Source organism: Suncus etruscus, chromosome 18 (genome assembly GCF_024139225.1).
Source record: "Suncus etruscus isolate mSunEtr1 chromosome 18, mSunEtr1.pri.cur, whole genome shotgun sequence".
Taxonomy (NCBI): Eukaryota; Metazoa; Chordata; class Mammalia; order Eulipotyphla; family Soricidae; genus Suncus; species Suncus etruscus.
The window spans coordinates 7,791,982-7,804,195 of NC_064865.1; the positions used below are offsets into that span (position 1 = coordinate 7,791,982).

General features: G+C 42.8%; 2 protein-coding genes across 2 annotated transcripts in view; one reads left to right on the plus strand and one right to left on the minus strand.

Moving 5' to 3' along the window:
- PRKN (parkin RBR E3 ubiquitin protein ligase) overlaps positions 1–6,148 on the minus strand; it is a 1,108,857-nt gene extending 1,102,709 nt beyond the window's left edge. Inside the window, exon 1 of the mRNA XM_049765509.1 lies at positions 6,027–6,148. Within this exon, the coding sequence (XP_049621466.1) occupies positions 6,027–6,033 (7 nt within the window). The 5' untranslated portion in view covers positions 6,034–6,148. The remainder of the gene's footprint in view (positions 1–6,026) is intronic.
- Positions 6,149–6,792: 644 nt separating this feature from the next.
- The window catches only part of PACRG (parkin coregulated), a 416,149-nt gene continuing 410,727 nt past the window's right edge, over positions 6,793–12,214 (plus strand). Inside the window, exon 1 of the mRNA XM_049765530.1 lies at positions 6,793–6,970. Coding sequence (XP_049621487.1) covers positions 6,815–6,970 — 156 coding nt within the window. The 5' untranslated portion in view covers positions 6,793–6,814. The remainder of the gene's footprint in view (positions 6,971–12,214) is intronic.

A 12,214-nucleotide genomic window follows, 5' to 3' on the forward strand; every position in this document is an offset into this window, starting at 1 on the left:
TTCGTTTTAAATATTTCAGTTTTAGATATTTATTTAATATTCATTTATGTTAATTTGAATTATTTTAATGCATATAAATATATAATATATATTTAAGTGTATATACTTAAATCATGGATATGTTTATTATATTTTATATTATATATTTATATTACATTATATATTGTACAATATATATTTCATATATAAATATATTTATTAAATTATTAATATATATTAAATTTCATATATATTAAAATATATTCAATATAAAATAATGATATATATCATACCATATGTCCTATTTACATATTATTTGTATTGAATAGAAATATATAAAATATGTAGCATATATCAAATATAATTATATTACAATTCTAGATTATCTTCCTAACTCCTCTCTGAAGCTGAGCACAGGAATGAAGTCTCATCTCTCCCCAGAGGCCGTGAGCCCAACTCAATGGGGACCATCAGGTTTTGAGGCTTTTATGTTCTCTTCCCAACAGACAAGTAACAGGACCATCACCTTCACCCACTGGAGCTCAGCACCTCTGTATCTACATCCACAGTCCGCAACGCTGAGTGACCCCAGGCCAGACTGACTGGGATCTGTCTAAGTGTGAGTCATAGTTCAGATTCATGGGTCACAGGGCCCTGAGCCAGAGTCGCATCCAAGCTAATGTACACACACACACACACACACACAGGCACTCCTGGATGTGGGAGAAAATGAAGCCCCAGGCCAGCTGCCACACGGGCCTGACAAGTGTCACCAAAGTCACATTCCTTAGGGTTATTACAAAACATGCACCCACAGCCAGCCACATGATAAAAAGACACCTTCAAATATCAGTGCCATAAATGCAAATTAAAACAGAAGCACTGAGTGAACACTGGGCCACAATTAAAAGCTGAAAGAGCTAAAAATAGGGAGTACTTTTCATTAATCAAAGACCTAGACCTAACTGAATCAAGTCTTTGGATATATTCAATGGTAAAAAAGAAACCTCTCAGGAATATAAAGCCTTGCCAAAGAGATAGGTCCTCCTTCTTTCCTTCCCTCCCTCCATCCCTCCCTCCCTTCCTATTTCCTTCCTTCCTTCCTTCCTTCCTTCCTTCCTTCCTTCCTTCCTTCCTTCCTTCCTTCCTTCCTATTTTTCAAAGATGCTTTGGAGGCAGGAATAAATTTACATACCTTAGTGTTTCCACTCTATCATTTCTAAGCAATGTAGCTACTTGATTTTAAAAAAATATGGGCTTCAAAAAATCCTTAGAAATTACTTAATAGAAAAATGGCATCAGGGCACCTGAGTGGGGCCTTGGGACCCAAAGAAGCTGTGCAGGTAATTATATAAAATCTTCTTTACAAAATATCTAGCAGACTTCCCATGTGGTGCACTTGTACCTCGTCGTACACAGACTTCAGGACTCTTTCCACAGGTACCAAGCAGAAAAGAAGTCAGAGGCATTAACATTTACCATCTATAAGTTCCAACGCAAGTAAATGCCTGGCTTGGGGGGTGGGCAGCCAAGTCCTGCTGTCCATCCAAAGGGGCAGGCAACTGTCCATCCAGTTGTCTCTGCAGAACTTATCCCTACATCTCTGGCTAGGGTGCAGCATTAGGTACAGCAGGGGCTCGGCTTTTGTAATAGAGAAGCACTATTTCCCCCGCCCCAGGAATTTATTTGCTAAGGAAATGCACTGGGTTTCAATTACAAGCAGGCAAACAGAAAAGCTCCTTCTTGTACCCATGGAGCAGAGAAAATGAACATTCTTAATGCGCTCGGGGTCAAGATTGAGGATGTAAGAGTAGGACGAGATGCATGGAGGAGAGAAGCAAAACGCAGCAGGAGCCGCTAGCAAGGCTGGGTACTGGGCAGAGATGCAGCCCTTCCCTGTCCTGTGTTGAGAAGAGAAAACATGTCAGAGGCCAGGCTGGCATGACTTTGACAAGAAAGAGTTTTTCTGGAGACTGGGTTTATGGGTAACAGGTAGGGCAGGGAAGCCAGGGGTCTTACAGTCAACCCCCACACAGTGAGAAAGGAGAGAGAGAGAGGGAGAGAGAGAGAGAGAGAGAGAGAGAGAGAGAGAGAGAGAGAGAGAGAGAGAGAGAGAGAGAGAGAGAGAGAGACAGAGAGGGAGACAGAGAGAGAGACAGAGAGACAGAGACAGAGACAGAGAGACAGAGACAGAGAGACAGAGACAGACAGAGAGACAGAGACAGACAGAGACAGAGAGAAGAGGAGGGGAGCGGAGAGAAGAGAAGAGAAGAGAAGAGAAGAGAAGAGAAGAGAAGAGAAGAGAAGAGAAGAGAAGAGAAGAGACAGGGGAGAGAAAAGACAGGGGAGAGAGGGAAGAGGGAGGAGAGGGGGGAAGGAGGGAGAAGGGGGAAGGAAGGGGGAAGAGAGAGGAGAGGAAAGAGGGGGAAGAGAGGGGGGAGAGAGGGGTGGAAGAGAGAGAGAGAGAGGAGGGGGGAAAGAGGGGTGGAAGAGAGAGAGAGAGAGAGAGAGAGAGAGAGAGAGAGAGAGAGAGAGAGAGAGAGAGAGAGAGAACCAAGACAAGGATTCTGGGAGGACCAAAGGAGAGGGAAAAGCAGGAGCTACAAGTTAGCAGAAACAGCCAATCCAGAAGCCATCCAGGATGCAGCTTCCAGAAGAAACAGCCTCATCCCTACACTTGAAGGGGGTGATAAAGTCTTGAAAGGATAGTTACCAGAGAGTCTTTTCTAACTGATTTTTCAACCCCAGGTGCTATTGGGGTCTGTGTCACCCAAGACTTGAGCATCTTGGTTTAGAAATAACTAGCAACAAAAAAAAAGAAAAGAAAAGAAATAACTAGCAAGATCCCAAACGGCAAACCTAAAAAATTCACCCAGAGTTAAACCAGTTTTAGGATACCACAACTTACAGGAGCCAAAACAAAAAAACAAAACAAAACAAAACAAAAAAAATGACACACACCAATCAGATCATCACCCTGTCTCTAACACTGAATTCTCCTTTAACCCACATTCAGGCACCTTCATAAAGTCAAAATCAGGCAGGGGACAGCAGAGGAGGCCAGCCCACACGATATTTAGATATATTTCAATTTCTGTGAGATTTCAGTGAAACAGATACCAAAAAAATCATGCTCTTAAGTGACTGAGTTTTGGGAAACATCCAAAAATCTTCTCAAGTAACAAGATGTTGAATTTAAATTTCAATATTAGTACATAGATATAAGCATATAACTGTTCAACTTAATAATCAGATACTGAGAATAAAAATACCTAAACCTAGTTTACTGCTTACCCAGATTGTTCCACTAATACAAAATTATAAACATAAAAATGTGCTAGTTTAAAATTTCTGAAACATGGAGAGGTCAGGAGTTACCTTTTTCTTTTGTTTGATATTATTTTGAAGTTCTTGTCCAAATTTCTTAAAAAACCATTGATTTAAAGTATGTTTCTGTAGTTTCCTGAGCTGGGCATGTAAGAGATTAACTCTTTAATTTTTGGGGTTTTGTTTTATGTATTTGGGCCACACCCAGTGGTACTCAGTGTTCATTCCTGACTCTGTGCTCAGAAACCTCAGAAATCACTCCTGGCAGGCTCAGGGGACCATATGGGATGCCAGGAATCAAACCTGGGTATGTCAGGGTCAGCCTCATACAAAGCAAATGCCCTGCTGTGCTATCTCTTTGGCCTTTTTTTTTTTCCTTATGTTTAATTTATTTAAAGGAGGAAACAAAAGGCACTTAGTCAACAACCTCCACACCAGAATGGATCCTGAATTTTGAGAAACTAAAACAGGTAATTACATTATTAGAGAAGTAACAGTCCCCTCCAGTCATGTTTGACTGACTCATTTCTTGGTGTCTCCCTTTCCAAAACAGAGCCTGAATTTAAATGGACAAGCACTGTTTGCACTGAGGGCCAGAGAAGATTATAGGAAGACAAGTTCTATAGGACATAAGCCTTTAGCAGCAGTAACAATTCCCAGATAATGTGTTTCTGTTTGTTTGGGTCTGGGGCTTATCCATGAAGACAGACCGCAGATCAGTCACAAAAGTCACAGAAGGAGCAAACAAACCATTGTCCACATTCCCACTCAATCACTTTCACTTTCACTTACCTTGTCTCTGGTTTTCACTCTGCTGTCTTGGTGCCCAAGGTCTACATGTGACACTTAAAAGGTACCCCGTAACAGAATTATGCATGGTTACTAATCTGTACAATGAATTAGCGGATACGTTTCCTGTGAGGTCAGGGTTGAAAGAATTCTGCTAAAACACACACCTATGGAAAATAACAGCTGCAGGATACAGAAGGACCATCTTACAAAGCTCCTTGGGGTCCCCTTGTCAGCTTTGGTTATCCTAAATCCAAATAGAGTCCCTACATCCCAAATGAAAACAGAACAGAATTGCCTATACATTTCGCCCAATTTGCGATTGGTATGCGCTTATGTATAAAACCACCAATTAAATAATCAATTAGTGGTGATTTTTAGATCTTTTGTGCTATTTCCATGGTTTTAGATCAAATGTGTTTCATTTCGAATTATGCACACATTTATCTCTAAGATAAAGTAGATTTATTTCCTGTAAAATACTGATATCGTGGATTTTTTGAAAAGATTCTTTCACTTAATTTATGGGAGGCAACTGTCATATAAAAAGACTTAAAAGTTTCCATTAAAATGGATATTTTTCTTTTGCTTTCTTCCTTTCTTTTTTCTGATTTTGGGCCACACCTGGTGGTAATCAAGGGTTACTTCTTCTCTGAACTCAGGAATCATTCCTGGCGGGCTCAGGGGACCATATGAGATGCTGGGAATCAAACCTAGGTCAGCCACATGCAAGGTAGGTGCCCTACCTGCTGTACTATCGCTCCAACCTGGATACATTTTTCTTAATGTGATCCCTTGCCTGTCCACAATTTATTTATTCACTAAAAGTCAGACAATGCTAAAATGTTCAAAACAATAAACCAAACCTAAGGTTTTATCGTTCACAAGAAGGCAGTTATCTGGAATGATTCTCCAAGAGATGAATAGAACGCTTTACTTTTTACTCTAGTTTTATAAAGACTGGATTAAAGATTGGATCAATGCATTAAGCAGGTATTTGAAAAGCCACTTCTTCTCTTCCAGACAAGCCATGTTTGAGTTCAAATGGATGTACTTGTAATCATAAGAGAGTTAAGCAACAAGTGATCTTGTTTGGAATAATAAATAAACACACCAAAGCCATGGTTTAGGCCTGCGGGAGAAAGAAGGCTGAGGGCTAGTGATGTATAGCAAGCCAGACTTGTTTAAAAAGCTTGAAAACCCATTTGCAATAGCCACTAAAGCTCAGAAGTAACCCCTAAAATAAATTTGGGCTTAAGCGTGAGAAAAAAAAACAAAAACTTTTTCTTTCTTTTTTTTTTCTTGGACACCACATTTTCTTTTTTTACACTTATTTTGGGGAAAGGAATTGGGGGGGGGGGGGTTAGGGTTATGACTCACCGGGTCATGTTCAGGGGATTACTCATGGCTCTGCTCTTAGGAATTCCTTCTGTCCTCAATGCTGAAGAATACAGGGTATAGAACTGGGGTTGTCCCCTGTGCAAGACCAGCACCCTAACAGCTGTACTACCACATGGGCCTCTCTTAATCCACACCTCTAGTATTCATACTTGCAATGCTCTACTCAATGCACATGTGATCAGTTATCTGGAATGATTCTCCCAGAGATGAACAGCACAGGAACTGGGTCCCAATGCACACTTTCCAGGAGTCCCCCCCGAGGAGCCTCTACAGGTGGCCTCAGTGGGCCCCAGATCTGCAGACACACCTCCAGGGCCATTGCTCAATCTCGGGCACTAGGGCTCTGGATCTAGGGGGGATACAGTGGGCACGGCGTGGGAGTGTTGGAAGGCCAACCTGTCAGTGCATGGGCGTGCAAGAACAAGCACACATGCATCCAGGTGTGTCCCCTGGACACTGACAGCAAGTGGGCCCCGGGCAAGTGCACTGAGCGGCGCAGAGAGGCTGTGCCCGGGCTGGCACGCACATACCTATCATGGTCACTGCGCAGGTGGACGCTGTTTCCAGCAGCCCGGGGCCTCAACAGGTACAGCAGCGCCCGCCCGCTCGCACCTCCCCACTAGGGGCGCGGGGACCTTCAGTCCTCTGAAGTCCTCCCACTTTTTCTCTCAGAAAAACCTTTGGGACGGCACAGTGCGCAGGCGCGGGGACGCGAGGCCTCCTGGGAGTTGTAGTTTTAAGGCGCTCCCACTTTTCAGAAACCTTCTTAAAGGCCGCAATGCGCGGGCGCGGAGTGCGCGAGGCCTCCTGGGAATTATAGTTTTGAGACATAGTCCCCACTTTGCTCAGTAAAACCTTTGGAACGCCGCAGTGCGCAGGCGTCGGAGCGCGGGGCCTCCTGGGAGTTGTAGTTTTGAGCGCCGCTTTTTCAGGCGCAGGGAAATGACGACACGGGCTGCGCCGGGGTTTCCCCGGAGAGCGGGACGCCGTGTTGACGCGTTGCTTAGCAACCGCCGTCTTCCCTTTTGGAAGCTTGTTGCAGCCCCAGCGGCCCCGTCTGGCCTCCTCGCCCGCCTCCCCTGGCCCCCCTCAAGCCCCTTCACCTCGGAGCTGCCGAACATCCATCCGATCTCACCCGGGCAACGGCGAGGGGGTGCATTTCTTTCAACCAAGCGCGCGCCTGGTCCTCCACGTCCCTCTTCCCCATCTCCTTGCTTGGCATCTTCTCTGACACTCCCCCATCCAGGCTTCTCCCTCCAACCTCCAGGTGCTTCTCGACCTGCCCCTTTTTTATGAGCACAAGATACTGCCCAGCAAGATGGTGACAGAGAAAGAGACCTTGAGCTTAAGCAAATGCCCAGACAAGATGCCGAAGAGGACCAAGCTGAGGGCGCCCCAGTCGCTCCCAAGCCACCAGGCCCACTCCCTGGTCTCCGAAGGCTTCACAGTCAAAGCCATGATGAAAAACTCAGTCGTAAGTCACCTTCCCAGATCTCAATGCACTTCTTGTTGTGTGTGTTGGGGGGGACATTGTTTGGCTGACTCCCCCCACAAGGTATTCGGGGACACCCTCTCTCTCCTTCCCCAGGAGTGCTAGCTTGGTGGGGACATTAGCAAGGCAGGTGAGGATGCCTTGGTTGAAGCACTGTTTCACCTTGAACCCTGGTTTCTTCAGCACCCTTACACGTAGTCTAAAGATGGTCACCCCAAGACCAGAGTGGCCCTTGACTTACTGATTCATTCCCCCACCCACCCACCCAAGAAACCAACCCCACTCAAAAAAGCCATGGAGAAGGTTAGTTCCTAGACACTACCTGGTTGTTTGCAGAACTGGGCAAGTGCTTGAAATGAGCAGCCAGGAGCACAAAGCCCACAAGAAAAAGAATATTTCATTGATCCCCCTGTTTGGCTCCCCAGCATTTCCTATTAGCAACATTTTTTGCTTCCAAAATGAGATCTACCTGATCATCCTCCTCTTTAGTATAGTGGTGAGTATCCCCGCCTGTCAAAATGAGATCTACCTGTAACCCAAAGGCACTTGACTTCTTTACCCAGCTAAACCTTGGAAACAGGACATTTGAACCCAGACAAACTTGATGTCAACTCTCTCTGCCTATTAATACAGTTCGGATTGTAGTCCTATTGTTTCAGCTCATAAAAATTAAAATATTCCTAGTATTATGAGAAGGGGGGAATGGTTTAAAATGCACACAATGATGTACTTGCCTGCATGATAGAGTTTTTTTTTTAATGCTTCTTCCTATCCATTGAACATCATTAAATTTGTATTCTAAACCAGGTTTTATGACAGAGTAAGCACCTGTCTGGGAATGAGATATTAAATAATAAATGAATCTTTCAAATTTGTATAAATTACACGCTGGGAGTATCTGACTTGTTGTATAGCAATTCATTACATTAAATGAATAGCGTTTCTTTTAGTGTCATATTATTTGTTTTGCATAAATGTTGCAAACCAAATACCTTTTCCCCCCAAACCACATCCTTAAAATACATGAATGAAGCAGGTTACCTTTAACTCACTATACCAAGTTCCCATATTACTGCATTTAATTATATTCTGGTTATTGTACTATATGTCAGTGATTTACGATAGTAAACATCTTAGAACTCGTCTAATAGTCCTCTGTTTATTGTGACTGCTGCCTTTTGCACATAATCCACATCAATGAGGATCAAATCATAGGAACCAAGATGGCCTCGCTTATTAGCATTAAGAATGATGGGAGCTGGAGTAATAACACAGCAGGTAGGATGTTTGCATTGTACATGGTAGACTTGGGTTTGATCCCCAGCATACCATATGATCACCTGAGCCTACCAGGAGTAATTTCTTTTTTTATTTTATACTTGTTTTACTATTTAAATCCTGGTAAGGTCTCCAAGCACTGACCTCTGGCTCAGGGACTAAAAATCAGGGTAACCCAGGATCACCACCAGGGTGGCCGCCAACAAACAATAATGACTAAGGAAAAAACCCAAATTATTTCACCTTTTTTTTTTTTTTTTTTTTTGGTTTTTGGGCCACCCCCGGTGATGCTCAGGGGTTATACGCTCAGAAATCGCCACACTTCGGAGACCATATGGGATGCTGGAGGATCAAACCACAGTCTGTTCTAGGCTAGCGTGGGCAAGGCAAACATGCCTTATGCCCTATGCCACCGCTCCAGCCCCTTTTTCCAGATTACTAAGGAAAATGTCTTCAGTTAATATCTGCCTCTCAATTAAACCTTCAAAACAAGACAGATCATTCTTTAATTTAGTGGAAATCATAATTCTTTGATGCAAATATTATTCATCATCTATCAAATCTTTCTATTTTGAGAGACTCTGTGTGTGTATATGTGTGTGTGTGTGTGTGTGTGTGTGTACATGTGTTGTGTTGCCAGAGACCAAACTCAGGACCTCATTCCTGCAAGGCTTGACTTTTGTCGATATTCCTGGCCAGCCAGTTTTGTTTAAAGTAAAGTTCAGGACTTGTTAAACATGTTCTGGTAATTTGAAGTTGACAAAAAAAAAAAAGTCCATGTTTATCCTTACTGTTAATAGAATAAGCACTGTCACCATCAACAACCAAGACTGATAAAGAACAGTTCCCTTTATACAATTAAGCTCAATGAATAAGGAATAAAACCTCTATCCAGATTTTCATTTAACTGTTTCTTCCTTTTACAACACAGAGTGTTTAGTATTATAAAATCAACCCTCCCCCCACAGCTCTTTCCCTAAGTTGTGTTATTGTTCAGGAAATCTGATTCCAGTTTTTGACCTTTTTTTCCCTTAGTGACCATCTCTTGTTTCAAAAGCCAAGAACAAAACATAGTTTTAGTATTCGGGTTTACCCTGAGTTCCCTCTCACACATGTTCTTTAATGAAATAAGTCGCCATTTCCAAACTCATCCAGAGAGACACTCAGAGGCTGTCCTGAAGTGTTTGACAGTGACTGCCAATGTTCTTCTCAGAGGACTTTAGTAACATGCTCATCAACCAACCTGATCAAATGGTCATTATAATCTACATATGAGAAAGCAAAATCACTTTGGGATTGCTAGTGTCCTTGAAACTATTGTTGGAAACATGTAATGATAAGTCTTACATTCAGAGAGTATTTTAAATAGTTGCATTAAGTATTTAAGATTCATGAGAGGAGATATAAAATTGGAGTTCCATTTGAGTTCAGAATTAGTTCATTTTCCCTTTAAGTGGCTTGTTTGTGATATGACAGAGGCTGTTGCCAGAGACCAGTAATTCCTCCTTGTATTGGCTTTTTTCTCAAAGGACAGTAGATGTGGGGCTGGAGCATCAGTATAGTCACAAGGCACTTTTCATGCACACAGCCAGCACAGCAATGTTCAAACCCTGGTACCATATATAGTCCCCCAAGTATATTAAGAGTGATCCTTGAGCAGAGAGTCAGAAGTAAATCCTGATCACTGCAGAGTTTGGTACCAAAACAAACAAACAAAATAGTCAATTGATGCTTCCCAAGCAAATAATAAAGCAAGTTAGGATATGGACTTGAGATGGCAATGAAAGAAATTGACTTCAAATCAAGCTATCAGCTACAGTTTTCCTTATTGGTAGTCTATGGATATTTTTATGCTCCAAACATAGGGCAATGTTAAGATATTGCCTTACATAAATAGAGGCATTTAAACACTGAAATATTCAGCATTTATAAATTATGTACAGACTCCTGTGTTAAGGAAGCCAATTTAGACAGAAATTCTATGCACCCAAGGAAGCTGGGGACTCTCTGTCTCTCTCTCTGTCTCTCTCTTTCTCTCTCTCTCTCACACAAACACACTACAGAAGATGGGTTCTGCCACACACACACACACACACACACACACACACATACACACACACATGACAGAGGTGTTGGGACTTAAATACCTTGGAGATTCTTACATGGTACCTGCTGTTTACTTGGTATCCTGAGTAGCATGGACTCAAAAGCACTCAGGGCCACTTTTAGGAAGGGGAAAAGAGGAAACAATATTGAGGTTGGAAGCAAAGGAGGCTGACTCAAGTAAAGAGTGCTCCCACCTCTCTGCTCTGCTCTACCCACCTCAGCCACAAGTGCTCAGGGAGAAATCTGACCTAAACCTGAACCTCAGCACAGGTATTGTGGGGTCCATGAATGAAATGTCATGGAAAAGGATTTCAGTATTAGGGTCTGAATTGACACCCATGTTGGCGCTGAGAGTCATAGACCACCTCTGATAATGCAAGGTGCAAAAGGGAGTTTATTCAGCTAGCTGAGGTCCAAGTCTCATTCAATCAGTGGAGTTGACAAGGACCCCAAGTCAACTCTTCAAGCAGTTTATATAGTGCTTTACAGGCTTCAGTAGCTCAAGCATTTCATTGATTAATAAAACAATGCAAGCATTTCATCCACCTGAACAGAAATCACATCATCCTTAGGGTTGATGTCTCAACTTATTGCTGACTCAACGTTTTGTCAAGGGTAGAACATTTGGACTCACTTAATTCCTCTATTTCAGCTGAACAGATATGGTCTTGCCTTTTACAGGGTGGTACATTTGATAGTTTTATCTGTGGGCTAACACCTTCTGCCTATGCGGAAGTTGTAGAGTGGAAAAAATACCTTACAGTGGTTTTACTGGGGGCTTGAGGAGGTGAAATGGTGAAGCAGAAATCTTTTATTGAAACTTTGTTAACATGATGTGAGGATAAAGAAAGAGAGAAGTGCATGTGTGAGAGAGAACATGGGCTTCTCTGAGGGGAATTAAGCAAATAAACATGGAGGGGTTGGAGCAATAGCACAAGCAGGTAGGGCCTTGCATGTAACCAACCCGCATTCTATCCCCAGCATCCCATATGGTCCTGAGCCCTCCAGGAGTGATTCCTTAGCACAGGGCTAGGAATAACCCCTGAGCACTGCTAGGTGTGACCCAAAATACCCCCAAAAGAATAAATAAAATTAAAAAAAAAAAAAAAACAAGAAACATGGAGACAAGTGAGATTCATGTTCAAGGAAGAACACAGGCATGAAGAGCAAACCCCAGTGGTTCCTTAAGGAGCTATAGACTGTTCCTCCAAATAAATGTTTCCTTTGCATAGATGAAAGTTCATATGGGTGTTGGCACAGGAAGTCTTGCTCTGTTGATGGTCTCATAACCTCACCCTTGCTATGTGGAGGATCTTCTCAATCTCACCCTTTGCCCTTAGATGGTCTCATAACCTCACCACCACTTTGCAGTTTGATGATCTCACATTCACATGCCTTGCCCCGTTGAAGATCTTCTCATAATCTTGCCCTGTGAATGATTTTATAATCTCACCATTAGCCTTGTTGGTGATTTTATAATCTCACCCCTTCCCTAAGGCTAGTTCTTTTTATTTTGCTGGCTCTTTGTAGCCTGGAGCATGTGTCCCAGGACTTCTAAGCCTTCTCTTTACATACCCCAACCCCACCCCTCCTTTATGGGATCAGTACCTCAACCAGTCCATTCAGGCTATATTAGATAAATGAGTTTGAAAATACATCTAAGACTGTATTAGAAAACAAAATAGATTCCTGCTCCTCATCATCATAGGATTTTATTTAGTTATTCTAATTACACTGGGACTGATCTAGCACTTAGGGAAGGTGGTGTCCGACCAAAGGTGTGCCAGCCTAGAAGGTGTGGGTCGGCATCTTGTTTAGAGTTTTCAGAGCCAGTCAGCCAGG